This window comes from Nannobrachium achirus (assembly GCF_963921795.1).
Source record: "Nannobrachium achirus genome assembly, chromosome: 6".
NCBI lineage: Eukaryota > Metazoa > Chordata > Actinopteri > Myctophiformes > Myctophidae > Nannobrachium > Nannobrachium achirus.
In genome coordinates, this window is record NC_137815.1 from 19,677,470 (window position 1) to 19,703,214 (window position 25,745).

Genomic DNA, 25,745 nt, shown 5'->3' on the forward strand with positions numbered 1-25,745 from the left:
GTAATGTAAGTAATGCTTTCCTCTTTTGTTTTAAATGCATTTCAACAGTATAGTCATGTTTTGTACAGAAAGTATGCTGTCATTATTACACTCTAATCATCTTGACACATTCTTTGTTTATGAAACGGTTCAACTTTTTATTTTAAATCACAGCAGGAGACAAAGGTAAGAGTTTGTTACAACATGCTCTCTTTGATGTATCTCCTAAGAATGTGTGCCCTCCATAGAGGTAATATGTTAAATAAATGGATTGACATATCCAAAATGATGCAACAGCTCTGGACCTTAAATTCATCATGCACGTGTCTTGACTGAAGTCAACAGTTGCCCCTTGCTGTATAGTACAGGGGTTAAAGTTCTCAGTCCTGGGGACTGATTTCAGTCTTGAGGATTCCATAGGGGCTATAGTAACCCCATGTAGACCAGGGGATAATACTGATTATTTTTTTACCTTTTTTTTACCCTGTAATGTAAAGTTAAAGTTCCAGTTCCATATACATTGACATGACATTCATAATGTGTGTGTATTGGTATAAATGTATATGGACTGTAAAGATATAGTTCTACAGTCAGATACACTTCCTTCCAAAGTGCTGCTGGTAGCCAGCAAAAAAGCAACAAGATTGTGGTATAAAAGTGACCCTCCAACTTGTGAGCAGTGGCTGTGCATTGTGGAGGAAATATATGTGATGGAGAGATTTACACACAAACTCAGGATACAAGAAGAACTGTTCCTTGAGAAAAGGGAGAAATGGACTGAATATAAAACCCAACAGAATGACACCACAAATGTCTGACATGGACTAAAATGTGATAACCAAATGATGTAATAATGTTGATAAAAATAGAAAGAAAGTACTACAGAAAATCTAATGGAAAAACCTTTGCAGAGTGAAAGTGTGCTTAAACGACAGTCTCTCTCCAAACCATCAACACGCAAGGCAACAGCTGTTTAAGCACAATACAATATTCTCTATGCACAGCAGCCATATTGGAAAGAAAAGGGCTTCAGTTCAGGGACACTAATGGTTCCTTTAGGAGGTTTCAAATATGGCCCTTACCCTTACGGGTGTGTAACTCAGGTACAATTGGTTCCATTGGTACACTCAAGAGTTATGGGGGTCCTTGAAATTAAAATGTTTGAGAACCACTAAATGGAACAGAACCTGAGATAGTCGGGGGCCTTAAGGGGAGAAAATATACATTTCCTGCAAATCAGTCTAAAAGTGCCCAATTTTGCACAGATGTAGCCCAGTAGTACATGCTCATGATTTAGCTAGGGCGCCCGAGTTTGCAACCTTTGGGGTCACCACAGTGGCCAAATCAAGTTGGGCTCCTATCGACTTTCTATACAGGAGGAAAATACCCAGAAAAAAATCTGCTTTAAGTAGGATGTGAGGGTTCTAACTAGAGGTTTGTCATGATTCTGAATCCATTGCAAGCCTTTGTTTTGCACAAAAAAAAACATTCCTTGGGCTACAAATGGCCCCACAAAACGATGGTTTAGTGATGAGTCATCATCTTTTCACAGTTTGGTGGGTGTTTTGTGGGGCCACCTCCCTGACAATAACGATGGGACCACAATTCTTATATGAGACGATTCTAAGATGACCCAATGTTATTCTCATAGAAAATGAACTTCCGTGACCCAGGAGATGAACCAGTGACGTCAGTACTCTATTAAGACGTGAGGTTGATTCTACAAAAGCCTAATAAAACGGTTTTCAGAAAAAACCTATGTTGCTATGTATCGTTGTTAGGCAGAAACCTTACCTCCATATTATGTTTTGTTTTCCATAAAATTAGCAGATTGCAAGCTTTTAGATCTGCTACTTTAGAATTATAATCCTGAAAAGTTTTGGACATGAGGTTTCCACCCATAGATGCTTTACCAGTTTTAATGGTTAATTAGTGTACTGTACGTGGTAAGACCTGTGAAGGAAATTAGTAAGGTCTCTGGGAGTGGGACATATCATCTGTAGGGCTGTGTGCTCTCTGGGGGCGTACAGTATGGATGATCTTCTCCTCTGTCACCACTGGGGTTTTCCATGTGTGTCTGAAGACATTAAAAAAAGACATGCATACTTGTTAACTGACATCTCCAAGTTTAAAACATCGCTACACTAAATAATAAGTACACCGGATCCATTGTAACACAGGTTCTTTCCTTTCCTAAAAAGTAAGTATTCTGGAGTTAAAATGCTTCCACCCGACAGCAACAATATAATATAATAAACTCAATAGTTATTACAGTGATAATATATCGAATTATCAGTACACATTTAATGCAAAAATAAAGAATGGCAATACCTCTAATGAACGTGGAAAAAATATCTTTCTCACATTTCAACTTAAAAGAGGTGTAGCTATAAAATGTGTAAATGTGCAACTCTTAGATCCTATTTTTAATATCTAACCCTTGACAGCCATTCATTCAAACAGAAAAGCAGCTGTATTGAAAATATTTTTTTTTTCTCACACATAATGCAGGACACAGCTCCTGCTATTTAGGCCATGGCTATACGGAGCTGGATTTTTCATATATCCCGGTTTTTCAGATATCCAGATAGAAAAATATCTAGGTCCACACGAGAAAGATATCTAGGTCTAAAATAATCTGAGTCCCCAGACCTCCACTGGGGGACAAGCACACACACAGTTAAGTCTTAAGAGATATCCGGGTACCGTGTCTACACAGATCCAGAGAATATCCAGCTTTGCGGCCGAAATATCCAGCTTAATGTGGCTGCAGCCCCAACAGCACAAAAAATCTCTAGCTTCAGAAATATCCAGCTCTGTGTAGCCATGGCCTAAACCACTTGAACACACCTATTCTGGGGGGAACATTACTAAAAATGGCAGATCTACAAGCTCACAGTGAGCTGCAATGCAACAAGTTGAGAACTTATATGTGCTATTTTAGGCAAAGAAAGTTGGTGTAGATGGAAGAAAGCGGCCCATGTAGGGAAGTCTAGAGCAGGGGTCAGCAATCTTTTTGAAATGAAGTGCCATGTTTTTATTTTCTAGATAGTCAGTGTGCCATGTCAACATGTTTAATGACACGCCATCAAAAATTCAGACACATTTTGAGTGTCAGGAAATTGTTATAATGATCATTATAGACTCAAGCAATAACCCATCTATCTCGAGAGTTCAGGGTTTTAGTGAATGTAGAATTATGTGCAAGATGTAATTTGTGCAAATTATGTGACTTAATTTAATTGACCACATAAAAAAAAACATGTGATTTTAAAATAAAAACCCTCTCTCTCACACTTCTGCCAGTGTGCCAGTGATCACCCTCCCCTGTGCCATTGTTGTGCCTAAGGTTGCCTACCCCTGGTCTAGTGGGTTTAAGTGGCTACCTTTACACATTTCTGCCAGGAAGAGTTGCAGAGGGAACTGAATCACTGTTAATTGAGACAGACTGAATCAGCATGGCACTGCTGGTCTAGACTTACCTCTGAGAATATCCCCATCCTGGTTGGGGTAAAAGGCCAGTTTGAAGATGTGGTTCATAATGCTGCGTTCGATAGGCATCTGGACATCTTGCAACTGGTCCTTGCTAGTATACTGCCAGATGGCATCACGGACCATGGCACCATACAGGTAGTGCAGAAAACCCTCCACTGCTGCAGTCTTGTCATCAGCCGCTGTGCATCCCTGGAAGGCTGTGGGGGGAGACAGGGAACAATGCAGTGAGCAATCAGTCTGTTGATTACCTTTAAAAATATATATAAAATACAGAGAAAGTAGCCTATCTACAAGCTCACAATGTGCCTTATTGTGAGTTTGTAGATAGGCTATTTTCACTACTTTTGTGCAACACTTGTATGATGAAGTAGGGCAGTGTTTCTCAAATGGGGGTACGTGTACCCCTAGGGGTACGCAGGGCGGGACCGTACCTATGTTCCCCAGGTTCTATGTTCCCCAGGTTCTATGTTCCCCACTTTCTTACCACCTAACCCTAACCTCACTAAACTAATGCTGTTAGGTGGGGAACATAGAACCTGGGGAACATAGGTTGGACCCCCGCAGGGAGTACGTCAGAAAAACTAGAAAATGGGAATTAGTACTTTACTATTATGGTTAATGATAAAACATTGACAGAGTTTGTGTGAACCTGCTCATCTGTACATTTCTAAACCAAATAACATCAATACCTTTACTAGTAGTAACAGTTATTTAATAGAAAGCAGTATTTATTTGCCATTTATTTGCCATTATGCTGTTTTATTTTGAACATATTGGCATCGGAACTGGACTTTTGATGTCAATTTTGCAGTAGTCAGGGGAAGGGGGTACATGGCTTCAGAAATCAGTATAAGGGATTACTCCAGCCAAGAAAGATTGAGAACCACTGAAGTAGGGCATTCATTTATGAAAACATAGCACGTTGAATACAAGGTTTCTGCCTGAGAACAAGAATTAGAGAGGGTATGTGTGTACAAAAGAGAGAGGTCATCAGATCAGCCTGTGTCGCCTCTATATAAGAATGTGAATGATGGCTGCATATATGCTGTGTTGTGAATCCACTATAGCCATTTGAAATGTGATGTAATTTTTTGTTCTGCTTGTCCTGCTTCCAAATGTGTAGGAGAAATCCTTAAATTAGAATTAGGCTACTCCAAGGAAAACAGTAAAAGGGTTTCTATAGGCTACACTATACAGTAAATAATAGTCTACCTCCTTTTGAAGACCAGCTTACTGCTGTTGATCTTGTTTGATCCAACAGATGTCTAGTATACATCTAAAATACTCTGCAGCACTGCAGATGAGAGAGAGAGGTGAACAAATAACAATAAATTCAACTTCCTCGCACAGTGATAAATACACGTGCATAAAAAAACATTGCAGTCCTACGTGTTTTTACCTAAAAATGTTGTCAGGTGATGTAGCCTACACATGATGGAAACATGATGCGACACAAACACTAGGCTACTAAACACACACGTCCCTGTTCTTGATGGTGGTGATTGTGTGTAATATGTGCATGGCACGCAAAAACGACTTCCAAACTCAATTAATTCACTGAAAGTTTCTTCAGAAAGTCATAGATTGCTTACATTCATGGTTATTTTCCAGTAGGCAACCTTATGTCCATTGCGAGTCCAGTCACAGAGGCTGACTGACTGTTCTGTGGACATAAGGTGCTCTTTTCCCATAGTACACAAGACCTGGCTTAAACAAATCCTCTCTTAACCCTAATAAAACTAACATAACCATCTCAACATAATGCATTTTTATGCATTTCTGACTAGAAGCCCAATATTCTAGGACCATTCCTATATATTATCAAACTTATCCGCCAAAAGTTATTCGCGACCTACCTGTTGTTATGAAGGGGGGAAAATACCTTATACAAAGCATTCACCATTCAAGCTTCTAGCGCCCTCTACTGTTGACCGGTGGTCACTACTCTGGAAGAAGCAAATGATTGGCGCAGAATCCTACAAAAATACATTATTAATTATTAATTATAATTGTTACGTTTTTGGAAAATAGTATAGATCTACTAGGACATTTTGTGAACAAATAATAACAATAATAATAAGTACGCTCTTGCACGTTTGGATATAACCTCGCGATACCAGGCTTTCTCGCGAGGATGAGTTGTTTACAAATGAAAATGCCTCAGCGTCGCGCAGCGTTCCTATTGGTCCGCTGCGCTCGGCAGCGGACCAATAGGGACAGCGCTCGAGCATCCTTCCTGTTTCAAACAGGTGTTCTTCGGATGATAACGTTAGAACGTCAGTGCTCATCTGGACTTCATTGAGAACAGACGTGCATCTTAGCGGCTCCACCAGAGACGTTACTGACGAACTACTGCTGACTGCTTGTTTACATCGACGCCTGTCGTCCATCTGTTGCTGTTGTTTCACCGGTCATTTCAACTTTTAATTTGATATTTTCAAACATTTGATAACACTTCTTTTTGGATCCCTAGTCTTCAGCTTGACCAACTGAACTCAGGTAAGTAAGTTTGCTCTTGTTAACGACACACACACACACACACACACACACACACACACACACACACACACACACACACACACACACACACAGGGGCTTGTTTGTCGTTAATTTACACAGAGGCCTGTTTGCAACAGTTGTGGGTCATTTTCAACCATATTTTGGTTTGAGTACACTGTTGTGGTTTGAAGAAGCACTTTGAAGAAGTACTTGACAATGAAGAACACCCAGCCACAGGACGCAGTCGCCGCCTACTCAAGGCTCCATGAACAACATCCATGCCAGCCTCTTCTGACAGACGACCAGAAAGTCGAGCTGCGCAACCGCAACTGCAACATGGAGGTCAACGAGAGGAAGGGGAAGGCAGCCCGGAAGATGAAGTTCATCATGGCCGAGTTGTTGCAGTCAGAGAAGGCCTACGTGAGAGATCTGCGTGGTCTGGAGACATACTGGTGGGAGATGGCCAGTGGGCTTGAGGAGGAGGTACCTGCAGGCATCCGCAACAAGCAACACATCATCTTTGGTAACATCCAGGAGATATATGACTTTCATAGCAATATTTTCCTGAGTGAGTTGACCAACTGTGAGCTACCAGAGGATGTGGGACACTGCTTTGCTACCTGGGCTGATGGGTTCCACATGTATGTGAACTACTGTAAGAACAAAGTTGACTCCAGTCAACTCTTACTGGAACACGCTGGAACCTTCTTTGATGACATCCGGCAGAAACATGGCCTGGGCTTCGCTAGTTCCATCGACTCCTACCTCATCAAGCCTGTGCAGAGAATCACCAAGTACCAGCTACTGCTCAAGGACTTGCTGTCTTGCTGTGAGGATGGAGAGGGAGGAGAGCTTGCGGATGCTCTTGAGTTGATGCTGAGTGTGCCTAAGAAGGCGAATGATGCCATGAACATCGCCATGTTGGACGGTTTTGATGACAACATGGATGTCCAGGGGGACTTGATTGTTCATGGCAGTTTCCAGGTGTGGAACCCCAAGACTCTAATCCGGAAGGTTCGCAACCACCACGTGTTCCTGTTCCAGAACTCGCTGGTCTTCAGCAAGGAGATCAGGGACTCAGCTGGCAGAACTAAGTACAGGTATGTGAATAAAGTACTGACATCCGAGTTGGGGGTGACAGAGCACATTCGAGGGGACCCCTGTAAGTTTGCTCTGTGGGCAGGAAGGACCCCCGCCTCTCACAACCATACTGTACTTACGGCATCCAGCTTGAAGGCCAAACAGGAGTGGGTTAAGAACATCCAGGAGAGAATGACACCCCTGAAGGAGCCTCTTCACCTGCAGCCTCAGGCCTCGCTGCAGTCCAGCCGTCCAGGTCCACGTCCGATGCTGTGGAAATGGCTGACCAGCTGCGTACGCAGACCCAGCCGGTGACAGCTCTGGGCTCGCCAGGGAGATCCTATTTCTTAATATGCAGCTAGTTTGTGGGAAAGATCCCTCAGGATGTGGGTGAAGGCAGAGCTTAAATACAAAGTCTTTGAAGAGTGTAGGACTCGGCGGGGAGCCGAGTCTGGATAGCGGGAGCTGCTGAGACCGGGTTAGTGGAGTTGAGGCTTGCTGGAGTTTCCTCCTTGATGTCCATGTAGGGTCAGAGGTCGGTGTGTGGCGAACGGGTAAGAAACCACATACATAAATGCATCTGTCTGTCTTGTCAGTCGTGTACCACACAGGAGGTTCCCCGGACTGGAGGTCGGGTCCCCCCAGTCAAAGTTGGTCAGTCGAGCCTATCTCCTGATCGCTACTGTTGCGTGTGGACGCGCTTCCAGGAAGGGGAACGACTAACACAGGCTATTTGTGTAACCTTAGCTGAGGTAAGAACATTTACTTTTTTATGTTACCTTATATGGTTTTTAAAGTTTAACATGAAGTAGTAATTGTCATATATATTAGAAATAGTTTTTGTGAAGATAAGGGGAAAAAATCAACAAAAATCTGTCTGTTTGTTGTGGACTGTGCTGGAGTTTCCCTGGACTTGAGGTGGAGGTCCCCCCCAGTTGAAGTTGGTCAGTCGAGCCTCCCTCCTGATCGCTCCTGGTGCGTGTGGACTTGCATCCAGAAAGGGAACGACTGTTGGCATAGATGGGCTGTACTGTGGCTGCAAGAAAACACTAGGCTATTTGTGTAACCTGAGCTGAGGTAAGAACATTTACTGTTTTCTGTTACCTTATATAGTTTTGTTTTACATGAAGTAGTAATGGTCATATTAACAATATGTTTTGTGTTGGCTGACTAGGCCTACTTGGTATTAGAAATAATTGTTTAAGATCTCATTATCATTTTTATAGCACTGAATTTCACCACTTTATAGGGTTTAGATTTTTAACTTCCAAGTAATAATTGTAGGTATTAGAAATATATGTATACTAGTTGTTGTTGTACAAAACTAAAACTAAAAAAACACAAAACTAAAACTAACCAAAAAAAAGTGTCTGTCTATCTAATGTATTTTCACAGGTTTCTACTGACGTGGCTTCATCCTCTCCCTTTGGGGAGTCTGTCCTGCGTGCAGTATGTGTCATCACCACTCTGTTGGCCTGGCGGGCTTGCTCGAGCCGCCCTTCAACCCTGTGATGGTGACTGGCCTTGGCGTCTTGCGGGGCCAGGCTTTAGGTAGCGTCTTGCACCTGAGCCTGTCTGTCTGTCTATGGAGCACCTGGGTGTGGTAGAGATAAAAGCACTCTTCCCACCACCGCAGCAGTAACTGCGATGCCTCCAGCTTGGCCTGGCGCACCATCAATCTAAACACAATTGGCCGTGTTTAGACAATTTACAATTGAGCATTTAGCAGACGCTCTTAACCCAGAGCAACTTAAAATTGGGGTGGAAAGCTGGCTGGATCAAGTGACCGTTCTTTTTGCTGCACTGCAGAAGCTACTGGCAAGTGTATATGGGAGGATGCACACAGTAGTTTATACATCCCCAGCTGTGGAGGTGTTAGTGCAGCAACAAGGACTGAAAGGACACTTGGGGACAGTTGGGAATTGACAACGACTAAATTGGGACTTCTCCGATGGATTGCCGCCGTGTAGTGGCGGAGAAGCTAATGACCCAATGACCCAAGCTTCTGGCAGGTGCTACCATCATGCCGGACAGCTCAAAGGGTATTAGGGATCAGACCAAGAGCAATCCATTGATAAAACTAACATGTTACAGAAATCACCACAAGAAACCAAAGCACTCCAGCAGACGTCCAAGGAGATGCCAGCCACAACAACTGTTGTGCAAGGTTGTATCCCCTCCAAAAGAATCCATTAGAGATGGAGCCTGGTATGTAAGGACTATTATATAAACTGTTATATGACTCATTATACCAATATTCCCTTAGTATTGTTGATGGTGTGCAGACCACCAGGGCTCTGCTGTGAAGGAAACTGAGGTAACACTTTACTTAAAGGTCTATAATGCACTCATTTAAATAACTGGTTATAAATGTTTACAATTATGCATAACAACGTATAAGCTTAGTGGAACAGCACATTGTATTTTTCATTTCAAGGACCTCCAAATTGGTATGCATTTGGCTGCGAACTCTCATCTGAAAAGATTTCTGCCAAGGACCCCCATACATTTACTTACTTATTTATTAAAAAAAATAACCTTTTCTCAAAACGGCAGATCTATGCTCACAATACGTTGTGGTGTGAGCTTGTAGATCGGTTATTTTCAAACAGCCAATGTATTTAGGGTTAAAGCTATTTAAACTGTTTGTGATGCTAATATCAACTAATGTAGCTGGGGAGCCCTTTCAAGGATTCCTTTGAAAACCACTTTATTGTCTGCACTACCTTACAGTCCAAAATGTAGATCAGGCTCAGACTTTCATTGGTAACTAAAATGAGTAAATGTCCTGGTTTTCTGTTCACACCACAGGCTAGAGGAGACCAACTGGAGGAGACAAAAAGAAAACGTCTCACTGAGCTGACCTCCACCCAGCAAAAGCTGTAGCCTACAACCGCACTGCAGACCAGGTGAGAGTGGGCAGCCGCCTATGGCTTTTAGCACTGTAGATTTAACTGACTGGGTTGCAGAGAAGAAAGGGGCAGTCAAGTGTAAAATGATCCTAAAGATTAGTAGGCGTTGGAGTATGTTATGAACTCTGGCGATTCTGTCTGTCTTGGAATGGAACAGCAGGCCTATTAAAGCAGATTTCTTTATACAAACTTTTTTTTTTTTTTTTTTTTTTTTCACTTCAGTTTTCTCTTGATAAGAACCATCTCAATCGCTATAAAGAAAACTGTTTGTTTACTACTGTGACATGTTGAAAGTGAAAGGATGCAGTTGTATACATCAGTGGTTCTCAAAGTAGATAAATGGATACCTTTATTATCAAAGTGGATTCTAGGGACTCTGTGGGTTCCTTTAGGGGGGTCTAAAACCAAATGGACCAACAGGTCCATTTTGTTCCTTTTGTACACTGTCAGAGTTAAGGGGAGACCTTGAAATTAAAAAAATTGGAGAAACACTGTCTGATATACATGTTTTTGACTTTGTGTGCGTCAACACAGCAGCAACGAGTAAGATATCCCAGTCAACACTTTTCTCTCAATGCACCATACAGGAGTGGGTGTGCAATCAATCACAAAGTAGATTTATTAGCAATAACTCATTCATTATTGTGCTGTAAATAATGCATTTTGCTCTGTGAGGAAGCTGAACACTAACACTCCACCACCTTAATGTGATGTTGTTTGTTCCCTCCAGCTGCTGAATATAGCCAGGACCAGTGATGTGTCAGGACTCCACGCTAAGCTGGGCAGGAAGAAAGAGGTGATTCTTTCTTTTCAGATGACGGATTTCTTCATATTTTTGTTTCTGTGGATTGAACATCAGAGTGCATTTTAGCTGATTTTATTTAGTTTGCAGTAAGACAATCGATGTGTGTTTTTCTCTAGCAGCAGAATAGTCGGCCAGAGAAGGCAGGAGGCTAGTTTACTAGCTTATCCAGGCCTCTGTCATCTCAAAACTGCTGTAACTCCCTCCTTCCTGGCCTCCCTATGCTCACTTAAAGGAGTAGTTCACCCCCTATTGATTACTCACACGTGGAGACTTGAGTCTGATTTTGTCGCATTCCTAAGATGTATGTACAATACATGTATCCTCTCCGGATCCATCCGGAATCAATGGGGGGTAAATTAACTACAATCACATTTTTACGTTTGTCTGTGCGACACTCTTGTAATATTGTATGATGTTGATAAAATGTTTAAGATATTACATTTTGGACATACAAGGTTTCCACCCGACTGCAGCAAAATGTTTCAACACACACAGACACGAAAGGAGGAATCACTGCACTGAGGGAGGAAGAGTCAGATGATGATGATGACGATTGAGGGTCTGAACAGAGACATGAACCCTTTCAACCAGTCTGAACCATGGAGGAGCTGAGACCTGAACATATCTCTCAAGCTTTCATCCAACCTCAACGGTAAATGCATGTTTTTTTTCTTCTTGCAATAGAAGTCCCTCGGTAATGCATCCCATAAGCCTGGCATTGTTTGTGCCTTGCTCAACATACTGAGCATGCGGCTACACAGTATGTAGAGCAGGGGTCTTCAAAGTGGGTAACATAACATGTCTATCCTCCTTCTCCCCTCTCTCTGCAGATGACGTCATAAAACTAGTGACTTCCTCTAGACCTACCACCTGTGCCCTGGATCCAATCCCTTCTCCACTCTTCCAGACGATCGCACCTGACCTACTCCCCTTCATAACCGCCATCATCAACAGTTCTGTAACTTCAGGCTGTGTCCCAGCTGCCTTCAAGACAGCCAGAGTATCACCACTCCTCAAGAAACCAACTCTTGACGCCTCGGACGTCAAGAACTACAGACCGGTATCCCTCCTCTCATTTCTTTCAAAAATCCTTGAACGTGTGGTCTCTAACCAGCTTTCTCTCCATCTCTCACAGAACAACCTGCTGGACCCCAACCAGTCAGGTTTTAAACCGGCCCATTCCACAGAAACGGCACTCCTAGCAGTCACAGAAGCACTCCATGCTACCCAGGCTGCATCCCACTCTGCAGTCCTGATTCTTCTGGATCTATCAGCGGCATTCGACACAGTGAATCACCAGCTGCTCCTGGACACCCTTGCTGACCTAGGCATCACCGGGACGGCACTAAAGTGGTTCTCCTCCTACCTGTCGGACCGGACCTACCAGGTCTCATGGAAAGGTTTGCTTTCATCCCCCCGAACCCTCCAAACGGGAGTCCCCCAGGGATCCGTACTTGGCCCTCTGCTGTTCTCCCTGTACACCAAATGGTGCTGTAATCTCTGCTCACAATCTATCATATCACTGCTACGCTGATGACACTCAACTGTTTTTGTCCTTCCCCCCTTCTGCCACCCAGGTGGAAGAGCGCATTGCTGCATGTCTGGCCGACATCTCACAGTGGATGTCAGCCCACCACCTCAAGCTGAACCCGGACAAGACGGAGCTACTCTTCTTCCCAGCTAAGTCTTGCCCCATGCAAGATCTCACTATTTCCATAGATAATGCATTGGTGACTTCAGTTCCGACTGCTAGAAACCTTGGTGTGGTCCTGGACACCCATCTATCATTTAAGGCACATATTGCATCAGTCACCCGGTCCTGTAGGTTCACACTCTATAACATCCGTAAAATCAGACCGTTCCTCACCCAGGAGGCAGCGCAGCTCCTCATTCAGACATCTGTCATATCAAAACTCGACTATTGTAACTCTCTCCTCACTGGTCTCCCGGCATGTGCACTTAAACCTCTCCAACTGATCCAAAATGCCGCGGCACGACTGGTCTTCAACCAGCCTAAGTTCTCACATGTCTCTCCGCAGCCTCCACTGGCTCCCGGTTGCGGCCCGCATGGAATACAAAACACTGATGCTGACCTTCAAAGCAGCCAAAGGTATGGCTCCTCCATACCTCCAAAAGCTGATCAACCCCTACACCCCCACTCGTTCACTTAGATCAGCCAACACAGGGATGCTGACCGAACCCTCGCTAAAAACTCCAGGGCAAAAATCCACTCGTCCGAGACAGTTTGCCCTCTTGGCTCCCAAGTTGTGGAATAAACTCCCTGTCGCACTTAGAACAACGGACTCACTCGCTACCTTTCGCCGTGGACTGAAGACTCACCTTTTCAGACTCCACCTAAACCCTTAGCACTACAGTAAAATCAATGACCATACATGAAGCGAGTTAACATTTGTTTGTTAGGTTTCTTTAGAACTTGATTATATTGTGTTTTTCTCTAGATAGATATCCATTTACATTGTTATATTGCTGTTAATGTACTGACCTATTATCTTGTTTATTATTGCGATGTTGTATCTGCTTATTGTAAGTCGCTTTGGATTAAAAGCGTCTGCTAAATGCCTAAACTGTAAACTGTAAACTGAGGGGTCACCCTGGGGTGCCGCAAGATAATTTGATAACATTTGGAATTTATTTGACACTTGAAAAAATATTTAGTATCATTTTAAACTTTAAAAGTACAACGTTATTTTCAGTCCTAACAAAAGTTATCAACGTTTTCCTCGCAACATAATGACTAAAATATTGTCACTGTCGGGCAGAAACCTTGTATCTTCAAGTTTCAAATGTGTATGTCTTTTGGTAAAGCAAAGCCCTGCTTCATCATACAAGACTGTCGCACAAAACTAGTGAATACAGCCGATCTACATGCGAGGCGTTATGTGCTTGTAGATCGGCTGTTTTCACTAGTTTTGTGCATTTTATAGATTATAAATACAAAAGGTTTCCACCCTACAACGACGATATGCTATAAATACCAGTAAGGCTCCCTAATCGGGAGATAAGCGACCGTAGGTCACTTATCTCCACAAATAGGGCAAAAATGTGTTTGGCCAAAATCTTCCTGATCCATGTTTATGACATGAGTGTAGACATACTGTGTAGTGATTTTAGGGCAAAATCTGTAGGAGCAGTGTCCAAAAATGTGTTTTTAAAAATCGGCCTGGAGGTGGCGCTATATGGGAGAGATTCATGTTGATGGGATGAGTGTAGACATACTGTGTACCGATTTGCGTGATTTTAGGGCAAAAATTGTAGGAGCAGTGTCCAAAAATGTGTTTTGCAAGAATCGGCCTCATGGTGGCGCTAGAATGAGGGGTGGGGTCTCCGCGCCGGCAAGGCGGACGAATAGGTACCGGCCCCGGCTGTCCCGGTCGCTCCTAGCCGGAGTTACGGCATTTTATGTGAGCTGCAGTGGAGGGGGTCCTCCACTGGGGGCGCCACCACTTTTGCATCCGTTCTGGAGCAGCAGGAGTCGGTGGTCCCCGGGAATTCCCCGTGAGCAGGCCCGTTGGGGTGGTCATTTGGTCAGTTTAGCACATTTGGTCATTTTTTACATCTGGGGGTCCCCCAGGGACCTGGGGGTCCCTGGAGCTCCGGGGGTCCTTGGAGGTTGTAGTTTGGCAGGCGAGGAACGTGTGTGCAACATTTGGCATGGATCGGGGCAACGGTTGCGGAGATATGAGCAGGGCAAGAGTGTGACGTGTGAGGTGTGACAGACAGACTGACGGACTGACGGACTCACTCACAGTTTGTGCAGGTTTTGATAGTAAGTGCGACCTACGGTCGCAATAAGGTGCTGGGAGTGAAAAAATGTAGGGGTGCCTCGGATTAAAACAATATTCATGGGGTGCCCTGAGACAAAAAAGTTTGGGAACCCCTGATGTAGAGGATAGCACAGTAGTCAAATGACCCTCATCTTGTGTTGTTAGATTGTGTTGCATTGCTTTTACCCTTTGCCTTTCAGCCCCCCATCCATCTATCCACTTAAACATATTCTTTCCTTCCTCTCTGTCTGTTGTGCTCCAGATCCTCTCAGTTCTCTCAAGGCGATGGCTGAAAGAGCAGTGCTAAGATCTCATCTGGATGAAGAGATCCCACGCTTACACCTACCAGACAGAGATCATCAGCCATCATCATCATCATTGTCACACTCTGGGTACATTCTGTGGAGTCATACTAGCAGACAGGGGTCAGCTAGGGCTGTCACAATTATTACATAAATAAATATATCGGAAATAGACGATCTACAAGCTCACAACGTGTCGCATCGCGACGTGTTGTGAGCTTGTAGGTCGGCTATATCCATTATCAATGTTCATTTTTAAGTATAAAGTTGTCAAATATGTCAGTAATGTCTATTTAGGTTGTGTCATGTCTACCATGTGCAACTTCAGTTCAAAGCCTAAAAGCCAAACAGAAATGTAATTGTCAACGACAAAAACACAATTGAATCGTTAATCGCAATTATTTGAGTGACAATTAATCGTCATGTAAAATGTCATTATCGTGACAGACTTGGGGTCAGCATGCATCCCTCACGTGTAACTCAGTATTAGCCAGTTAAATAAGTGTGTGTCTCATTCAATGTGTAGTGATTTATGGCCGTTTTATTGATAGTAGTTCTATGGTGTCATTCATTCATCTCAAATCACTTTTCTGTGTGACACTTCACTGCTACGTGTGCACTGAACGTGAGGTGTAACGGTATGGCCTATGGTAATCTGTTAATCTGCTTTATGGTAATGTACAACCAAATTAATGTCATCATTAATCACAGTACCTCTGTGGTCAAAACATAAACAAACAGTCTATGCTGTTTTTAATGTGATGCTTCACAAGATATTGTTTTATTCTTATTTATTTTTTTAATCTGTTGAAAGATTTGTTTTAGGGCTTTTATGCCCTTATTGATAGACAGGAAATGGGGGTAGAGACAGACGGAGAGTGACATGAGGTCGTCCGGATCAGGAATCGAACCGGCGACGCAACCAGGCATCCATGGCTTTGTGGCAATGCCTAAGGTATGCACCCGGACCAGTAGGTCAGCGGGCACCCTTATTCTTTTATGAAGTGATTGATGTAAAAGAAGACTAAGGGCCATTTATAGTTACGTATGGTTGATTTTGTGTACGTTTTTGGGTGAGAACTACGTACGTTAATTACGGCCCCATGCATAGTAGACATGCACGTTATTTATGTGCCGACCCGCTCTCCGCTCCAATTCTGCTCCCCTTTGGGCCGCGCGCCACATGAAGGTGCAGGTTCTCACACGTGTAAAAAACCGAAGCATTTAGTCAAAATAATGTAGAACCACAGATTTTTGACCCGCCGTGATTTTTGGTACAGTATAAATAACAGTCTGGACTGGATCTGCTGTCTGTCGTCTGTCGGCAACATTTATCACGGTAAATGCAACTCCGCGAGGGTACACATTTAACCACATGGATGCGGACCCGGAGTAGGCTAATTATAACAAAACACACGTACACACCCGCTCATATATTGAACATAATTCCCAAGTAATAAATGAGCCGCATCATCATCTCTTCTTGTGACTTGTGTGCCTCGCTGTCTGTGGCTGTGCTCAGCTGATGACTGTTGATGCGTGATGAGGAGTCGAGGCATCCTCTTCAGTGTTTGTGTAACAACCTTTTTTCCGTTTCTTGATAAAATATATTATTATGGGACACACAGTTTGAGAACCGCTGTTAGAGCAGAGTTAAAGTAATTTTCATCACTACTGCGCCTATGTTTTATAACGGTGGTCACTGCACCCATCTCGCTTTTGGAGGAGAGGCGACCCGAGTATAGTAGTGGTATTCGCGGTAAATGTAAAACTCCGCGAGGTACAGATTTAACCACATATATGGATCAGGACCCGGAGTGATTATAACAAAACACACCCGCATAAAATTCCCAAGTATGATGAGCCCCTGCAGCTAATTAATCAGCTCTTCTTGTGTGCCTCGTCTTGTTGGCAGCTGTTGGTGGAGGATAGGCGGTGTGTGTGTGTGTGTGTGTCAAGCCGTCCTGTTGCGAGTTGCGACATTCCTTTTTTACCGTTTCTTGATACAATATATTTATCATTTGGACACATAGTTTGAGAACCGCTGTCATAGAGCAGAGGAAAAGTAATGGTCCTCACTACTGCGCCTATGTTTGACAACGGTGGCCGTGGGTACTTCTTGCTACGGATACATCTTGTACGTTGAGTCCGTCCAGTTGGGTGCTGTCCGTAAGCGTCCGTATACGGAGATAAATCATCCGGAGTGTTACGTACTGGGAGTCAAACCGGACCAAACGGAGTAAAGTTCTCTCCCCCTCCGTTTCTTGTGTATTCCTGCGGTCCTTATGTACTACTATGCATGGTACTTAAATGGGTTCAGATGGTTTTTGCCTTTCTGTGAGAGACATGTTGTCCTGCATTCATTCATCTAACATCACTTTTCTGTGTGTCTCTTCTGTTTAAAGTGGACACTGTGAGGAAAGAGGACTGCTCATCGTGACTGGAGAACCCACTGCTTAACCCGCCTCTGTTTCCTTAGAACTCACCATTGCTCCCACTGCACACATGGACAACTTGGGTACTTCTATTCTCCTTTTTGAGCGGTGGTAGACCGCTCCATAGCATGGCCGTGTGTGTATCCGTGTATCCGTGTATGTATGTGTGTATGTAGCCTAATACCACTGGTGGCCAGAGAGGGTGCTGCTGAGTCTAGCCTGAGCATCAACTGCAATAGGCCTACACACACTCTCTCTCACGCACTCACGCACGCACGCACGCACGCACGCACGCATGCACGCACACCCCTGGGTGAGCAACACACACACACACACACACACACACACACACACACACACACACACACACACACACACACACACACACACACACACACACACCCTCTCTCAAACACACACACACACACACACACACACACACACACACTGTGACACACAGTAGTGCTGTTGCGTAGCCTCCACAACCACCGCTCAGTTCACACGGGTGTGATTTTACTTTTAAGACTGAGAATTAAGACTGTTCAGTCTTACATTTATTTTCTTTTTTGGTTCAAAGGGCAGGTTGGATCTTTTGAAGGTTCTATAATCTGACAGTCCATGGGTCAATGTCATTTTGTATAGGCATATAAAGTTTCCTTTTCATTTAATGCTTAGCTACTCGGTTCTGAATTTGATTGTTCATTAGACTTTATGATATATTATTATTATTAGCATAAGTACTGCATACATAGTGGCACTGAGAAGCATGACCCTACATTTGATCTCCCGTCTCCCAGTTGTGTAAAGTTACTAAGTACATTTACTCAAGTGCTGTTCTTAAATACAGGGGTTAACGTTCTCAGTCCTGGGGACTGATTTCAGTCATGAGGATTCCATAGGGTCTATGGATCAGTCCATGGCGTGAATGACAAAGTCGTCAAAACGCTTGTCAAGTGATCTCCAAACTAAAAAGCAGTTATAATTTCAAGATATGTGTACTGTATTTGAATTGGCCAGACTAGCATAGTCCAACAGAACTTCAGAAGATACTTCTATAAAATGAAGTATGGATTGGCTGGCACACACACATTCAGTGAAGGCAGATCAGAGGAAGATCAGGGAAACACCCCAAATATTGGTGTGCAAGCCATGTTTTTAAAATCACAAATTGGTCATGGTCTTGGAATTTATTTTGACTTTAACCCCTGTGTGTGTGTGTGTGTGTGTGTGTGTGTGTGTGTGTGTGTGTGTGTGTGTGTGTGTGTGTGTGTGTGTGTGTGTGTGTGTGTGTGTGTGTGTGTGTGTGTGTGTGTGTGTGTGTGTGTGTGTGTGTGTGTGTGTGTGTGTGTGTGTGTGTGTGTGTGTGTGCGCAGTTTCCAACCTTTGCTGCTCATTACGTCACAGGTAGCATGGGAGTGATCCTACGCAGTAGACAACAGTGATAGATATAAACAGATGAATGTCCAGTCCATAATTCCAGTTTTGGGGTGTATTTATTGTTATTTGCAGCTTGAAATGAACATACCATGGAATATAGCAGTGTGGATTCTGAAGTGGTTTTCTGTCCTGTATTTCTGTGTCTGGCTGGTAAGAACGGTATGCTCCTGCCACCTGTGTCCTACTGACTCTGAATCTGCTGATTCCTACACCTGTGACCCCTAAGTAACCTACCCAGTGCTCAGAATTCTATTAGTCTAGAGTAGACCATAGCTCCCCCTGCTGACAGATTGATGGTATGCTGCATGTGCATAGCTGTATGTAATTTGTTCCAGGCCTACGCGTACGCAGTGATCCCGGAATAATAGTGAATTTACAACTTCTTTGTTTGTGTTTGTATGGTAGCCTATATCTTGAGAATATAAATATAAATATTGAGGGTAGGTAAAACTGCGCCATCTTGGAAATGGCGACATGCTTTGTGGGTAATGGGTGTGTGTTTTGGTGAAGAACTGTGGGACTGAATGGGAACCAACAACCAAGGGGAACAACAAGGAACTTCTCCTTTTCCTTCAAATGTTTTCACTTCTCTGTGATTTGGATTACAGAAGCTGTTGTTTTTTCCACTATGGGTGGAGTTAGGAGTAAATCGATGTGCTGTGTTCGGGTGCAACAATGATCGGCGATATAAGGACAGGTAATTATTTAAATACATGCAGAACATCTGTAGAATTCTCGCTAAATGCTCTTATATTTAGTTACGTTTGACTGTCTCAATTCGCGATGGATTTGTTCAATGAAAGGATTTGTATGTTCCTTCGTTTTTTTATTTGATTTAGTTTAAATTTTTACTATCAGTATTCAGTACAGAAAAGCAGTCCAAGGTAAGTACATAGATAACTTCATAACTGTTTGTAGAGGGATAAGAAGAGCATTAAGTATTTGATGGTTCAAGTTGTTCAATGTCTGAAAATACACATTACTCCAACATGATGATAGTGCTGTCAAACAAATCTAAGAAGAAATGTATAAACATTTTTAATTTAATTGTATACAATATATAGAGGGGGTCTCTGCTTCATCTCTCTCAGCTAAGGGGTCCTTGGCCTGAAAACGTTGAAGACCCCTGGTGTAATGTATATTCTGTTGTTTTAGGTGGATAATGAAAGGGCATGTCTTTGAGCAGCTGAGGTTACACAGTGTCCCTAAACAATGGCGCCAACTGTGGTTGAAGCTCATCAACAGAGAAGACCTCTGCGAGATCAACGGCAACACCCGAATCTGCAGGAATCATTTTCGACTGGGCAAACCCACTGGGAAACACCCCCATCCATCCCTGTACATGAGGGGGTATTCGGACGAGGGCAGCCAAAGTGACAACTTTGGAATGATTAGGACTTGGTATCCGAACAATGACAAAGGCACATCTCTGACATCCAGGCATGGTGTGACATGGCATGGAAGAGAAAACATTCCCACAAAAGAATCTGGCTCTGGTAGGCCCTCTGGTAATGAATCTTCCAGTCAATCCCCAGACCCTATTGAGGAAGGCACAAGTCAAACCCCAGTCAGTCCCGTTTCAGGTGTAGGTCTTGGGCATGCTTCTGAAGCCGGCATCATAGTCGCCTGGGCGGTGGAAGGCTTTACACTGCGGTGTAGTCTTTTCGAGTCTTTTTGAGTCATGAAACTACAACGTTACATCATTCCTCGCGGTGGAGAGCTTTCCACCGCAAGTCCCAACACATCTCTCTGTTTTTACTATCAGACAGACAGGCTCTACACCCCGTTCACTGATTGGTCAATCTAGACTAGTCAGTCATGGTGAATAGGTCTCCACCGTGGCGTACTATGATGTCCTGCACTTATTTTCTGACTTGAGGTGGAAAGCTTTCCACCTCAAATTTGCGGTGGATAGCTCTCCACCGTACACTCTGATACGGGCTTGAGCCTACGAGTGCCTGCGCGTTGCCACTGCTGCCAGGACATTATGATATTGCTTCCCTCAAGCATTCTGATGATCTCATGCGTCTGCACACTGGCTTACAGAACTATGCCCTTTTCCAGTGGGTGTTTAATCAGGTGCACTCCAAAATGCCCCCTCTACATTATTTCAAAGGTGTGCCGTCTCAAACAGCGAAGAGGTGCCAGGTGATCGCGGACACAAGAACGGGACCAGAGCGAAAATTGTCCCCCGAAAACGAACTTTTGTTAACTCTGATTAAATTGAAACTCAATTTGTCGCATAAGTTCCTCGCCTATGTTTTTAGAAACTGCACCAGCGCTGTATCTCAGATTATATCTACATGGGTGCCTATGCTCTCAAAAGCATTAGAGACACTTCTGTATTGGCCTCAACAAGAGGAGATGCACCTGTACTCCCCTGAATGCTTCAAGTTCAAAAAGTACCAGTATGTGCGGGCTATCATAGACTGCACTGAGGTACCCATACAGAGGCCTTCGCTGGCAAAATCCAATAGCCAGACACACTCACAATTGAAGGGAAGACCTACTGCTAAAGTTTTGGTGGCATGCACACCAGCAGGAACTGTGTCATTTGTGTCAAAATCAGCAGAGGGATGCGTGAATGACATGGAAATTGTCAAAAGGTCAGGTATCGTTGATCGACTAGAGAGGGGCGATATCCTGATGGCAATCAGAGAGTTCAATATCCAAGAACTACTTCTTGACAAAGGTTCCTCCATGCTTGAGATCCAAAGGTCTGTTTTCAGATGATGACAGAAGAGTTGTTAATGCCCGTATTCACATTGAACATGTTATTGGCAGGATTAAGGATTTTGACATTATGAAATCTGAACTCCCTTTAGATATGTTTGACATTTTTGATGATATTGTAGTTGTTGTGGCAGCTCTAATTAACTTACAGCCACCCCCATAATGCCACCGAAGTGTCACTGAGATATTGGAATATGGGGGTTTCAGTCCAATAAGGAAACAAACCGGGAATGTTCTAGAGCCTCCTGAGAATTACCTTTTTTAACTCTGAAATACAATTTTGCCTTTGATCAAATGCCTTCTTGAGTAACTGTCTGGTACATGCATATATTTGTAAAGAAACAATTGCAACATTTTCTTAATGGTGAATGCTCAATGTAAATAAAAGTGCAAAACCTTGCACTTACAGTCTGTATTGTAAACCAACAAAATTGCAAAAATATTGGTACAGTATATAGCATAGCATTCATGCATTGTAAACAAACAGTACAACAGATGCAGTATGCAAGCACTTATTGTAAAGAAAAGATTTAAACTGAGGTAATGCAAAATAATAATAAAACGTGTGTGTGTGTGTGTGTGTGTGTGTGTGTGTGTGTGTGTGTGTGTGTGTGTGTGTGTGTGTGTGTGTGTGTGTGTGTGTGTGTGTGTGTGTGTGTGTGTGTGTGTGTGTGTGTGTGTGTGTGTGTGTGTGTGTGTGTGTGTGTGTGTGTGTGTGTGTGTGTGTGTGTGTGTGTGTGTGTGTGTGTGTGTGTGTGTGTGTGTGTGTGTGCGTGCGCGCAGTTACTACAGGGGGTCCTCCAAATATTTGTGTGATAGAAGGAAGTTTTTTTCTTGTGTCCATATTCTGAGAACTTTAGCCGGCTATTTTCGTCAAAGAGGTTTTGTGTAGAGGGGAAAAGAGCAGACCAAGTACAGAGTTAAAGAAGGTCAAGTTTATTAAGTATTGACGGTTCAAGTGGTTAAATATCTGAAAACACCAATTGACATGAATCCAAAACTGATGATTGTTGCTGTCAAACCATGAAACTATATGCAATCTATGAACAGGTTGTAGGGGTGCCTGCTTCATCTCTCTCAACTAAGGGGTCCTTGGCCTGAAAAGGTTGAAGACCCCTGATTTAAACTATGCCCAACAAAAATACAGAATGATCAGGTGCTGATGCTCATATTAATGGAAAAAAATGATCGGTCACTATGTACAAGTTTACAGTTTACAGTTTAGGCATTTAGCAGATGCTTTTAATCCAAAGCGACTTACAATAAGCAGATAAAATATCACAATAAACAAGATTAAATGTCAGTACATCAACAGCAGTATAACAAATGCAAATGAATATCTATCTAGAAAAACAATATATTCCGTAAAGAAAAATAAAATTAAAAAAGGTTTCTAAAAACCTAAAAAAAAAACAAATGCTAACTAGCTTCATGTACAAGGAAATAAATACAACTTCCATTGCAATGTAACCCACAGAACCAGAACCACTGTGCCATGGAATAAGCTTCCATACTTCTACTGGAGAGGAGAGGAAAATCAAGTGTCAAAAGTAGGATATTATTTTCTCTACTTTAAAACCACTAGGTGGCACCATTAAACAATCCTATATCAAACCTACTGAGAACATTCACCTCACTGGACATAATTTGCAAGAATGAATGGTGATTCGAGCAAGTCAGTTATGGGTCACATCATGGAGAACCAGTGGTGGAGAGTGTGGGGAATGAAAGGTTCCTGGTGTCTTGTCCTTGTTGAAACAGACTGCTCCCGACGAGGTTATTGGTGCCTCCTGTGTGAATGTAAGTTAACGCACTCTAAAGCATATTCTATGAGGCCTAATTTGTCATAATGATATCGATATAACGCGCTGCTTGCGTTTTCTATGCCTACTGCACGACGCAGGCCTAGCGAATAAATTAAACTCAAGTTTTCATGCACTGAAACCAGGCATCTGTAGAGGCGACGACTGAGGTAAAAAAATGTCTGATTGCTGTTAATAAACATGACGGCATGTTGAGAGAGAGAGAGAGAGAGAGAGAGAGATTAGAGTGGAATAGAATTAACCCATTTCCATGTTTACTGGTTGATAGAGAGGTTGGGAATAATCAGGTTAATTAATGTGCCCAGGGAGTTGGTTCATTAGCATCAGGAATCTGCATCCATTCCAGCCATGTGCCGTTCTATCATCCTCATTCCTCACCATCGCTAATTAATCACCACAATAGGGACATAAAATAGGATTATAAATCTGTCTGATTTAATCTTCAAAGCCAAAATAGCTAATGGGAGAGTATAGTGGACGGTGTTTAATTGAACTGCTACAGCTATTTTCTATCTACATCATGCTCATACAGTGGCAGTGAGTCAGTGACAAGTGAAATGTAGGCTACAAGGTGTGTATTATATATTATTTGAAAACGTTATAGGCCTATTTGTTTTTATTTAGTTACCTGCCTGCCTTCCTCTTTGGGAGCAAATTACTGTAGACCTATTGGTTAACCGATCGTTTTGTTTGTCAAATATGTTAATTCTGTAGGCCTAATGCAGGGGTTCTCAAACCTTTTTGGCCGTGACCCCCAAAATAAACATATATGAACTGGGTAGCCTACCCCCACCTTGACAAGCACTTGGAATTGTAGGTATTACATTTAATGTGACTCGGTTCCACAGATAAATATTGTGAAAATAGCAGATCTACATGCTCACAACACCATTGTGAGCATGTAGATTTGCTATTTTCACAATGTTCGCCTCTTGCTTACTTAATATTTGACAGTTTGGCCAGCTTAGTATTAAAACGGTCTTGAAAATCCTTAAATTGTCACTTTATAAATGTGCAGATACCCTGTAGGCCTATACACTTATGTTGGTTTGTTTACTGTTGAGTGAGATTTCTTTTTTAACATTAAGCTAATCCTCTGGGGACCCCACAAGTTTGAGAACCACTGGCCTAATGGCATTATTATTATACAGTTATACTTTGTTACAGATTTGTGGTCGGATAAAACACATTTATATGATGGTCCAAACAGGTGTTCCTGGCAGAATGGAGACACAACATGTCAGTACTCAGACAGTGAGGACACATATAGATCAGAGAAAGAGAAATGAGATGTCCGACATTAAAGTTTCCAATAAATAGCAACTGTTCTGGTAAAAGTTTTATTGGAAGAGAGAGGGGGGCAGGGAGACAGAGGGTGGGGGGCAGGGACGTGCTGGGCCCCTGATTCAGCCGGGGAAAAAGAGTTGTTGAGGCCCTCATTGCGCGCTATAGAGAGAGATCTCTCTATAGCGCTGCTGCTCAAAAGATTTGCCATTTCAGATCATCACAAGTGACAAGCCAATGGGCCAATTACATGAGTTATATTTCGTCGTTGTCGGGTGGAAACCTTGTATGTCCAAAACCGTTTTGTATTTGTATCATTTAAAAAATGATTTAAACTAGTGAAAACCGGCCGTTCGGGAGTTGGCCCGCTTTTCCCAATGGCCAGCACGTCCCTGGTGGGGGGGGACAGAGAATGGCCTGCAGAGGAGAGAGAGAGAGAGAGAGAGAGGGGAGAGAGAGAGAGAGAGAGAGAGAGAGAGAGAGAGAGAAAGATCCAAAGCGGGGGTGGAATGGAGGAGTGTAACTCTACTCCTCTGCTCTGATGAAATGTGCTTACAGCTCCAGTTTGTTGCCCTTCCTCACTGTCCCTCAACCTAACCCTCATCTGGCACTCTGCCAGGAATTGTGTGTACACAGACACTAGTTTGCCAGAAGGTATTCATATACACTTCTACACACACATGCACACACTGAGGTTCTTGTGCATGCATGCTTGTAAAATGTACTGTGTGTGCGTGCGTGCGCGGCATATTTGTCCACTTGCTTTGCAGCGGTGTCTGCTGTCTTCAATAAAAGTGGCATATGAATTTACAATGGGTGACACCGAGCGCGCACGAGACGCTGACTTCCAGGCTCCCATTAAGCTATTTACTGCTGAGCATTAAACACCCCATCTTAGTACAGTAACATTTACAAGAACTCTCACGCACTGTAGGCCTACGTAAAACAGATAAACAAAAACAAACGTGCTTAACACAATTTGCTTAACATAACTGAGAGAATCCACGGAACAGTATGACTAATTACACTTTTCACAAGTCTATAGCTGTTGGTAACTTTCCACTAGTGACATACAGTAATAACCAATACATGATTTCGTAGTCAGGGTAACCAAAGTCACCATGACCTGTAATCCACTAGCCTGAACTTACAGTACAACCAAAACATGGTCTCCTA

The 25,745-nt window shown here is 43.1% G+C and overlaps 1 protein-coding gene and 1 long non-coding RNA gene across 2 annotated transcripts in view; one reads left to right on the forward strand and one right to left on the reverse strand.

Annotated features, from left to right (window-relative positions):
* Positions 1 to 636: 636 nt before the first annotated feature.
* On the reverse strand, positions 637 to 5,114 carry LOC308287582. The gene is made up of 3 exons (XR_013962144.1): positions 5,067 to 5,114; positions 3,462 to 3,671; positions 637 to 2,056 (listed from the first exon to the last, which is right to left on the reverse strand). It is a non-coding gene; the product is annotated as an uncharacterized lncRNA (long non-coding RNA).
* Positions 5,115 to 9,076: 3,962 nt separating this feature from the next.
* Positions 9,077 to 25,745, forward strand: part of LOC308286886 (zinc finger protein 385A-like) — a gene marked incomplete at both ends in the record, with an annotated part of 103,825 nt that continues 87,156 nt past the window's right edge. Inside the window, 4 exons of the mRNA XM_080728009.1 lie at positions 9,077 to 9,095; positions 9,339 to 9,370; positions 10,696 to 10,761; positions 19,964 to 20,102. Coding sequence (XP_080584135.1) covers positions 9,077 to 9,095; positions 9,339 to 9,370; positions 10,696 to 10,761; positions 19,964 to 20,102 — 256 coding nt within the window. The remainder of the gene's footprint in view (positions 9,096 to 9,338; positions 9,371 to 10,695; positions 10,762 to 19,963; positions 20,103 to 25,745) is intronic.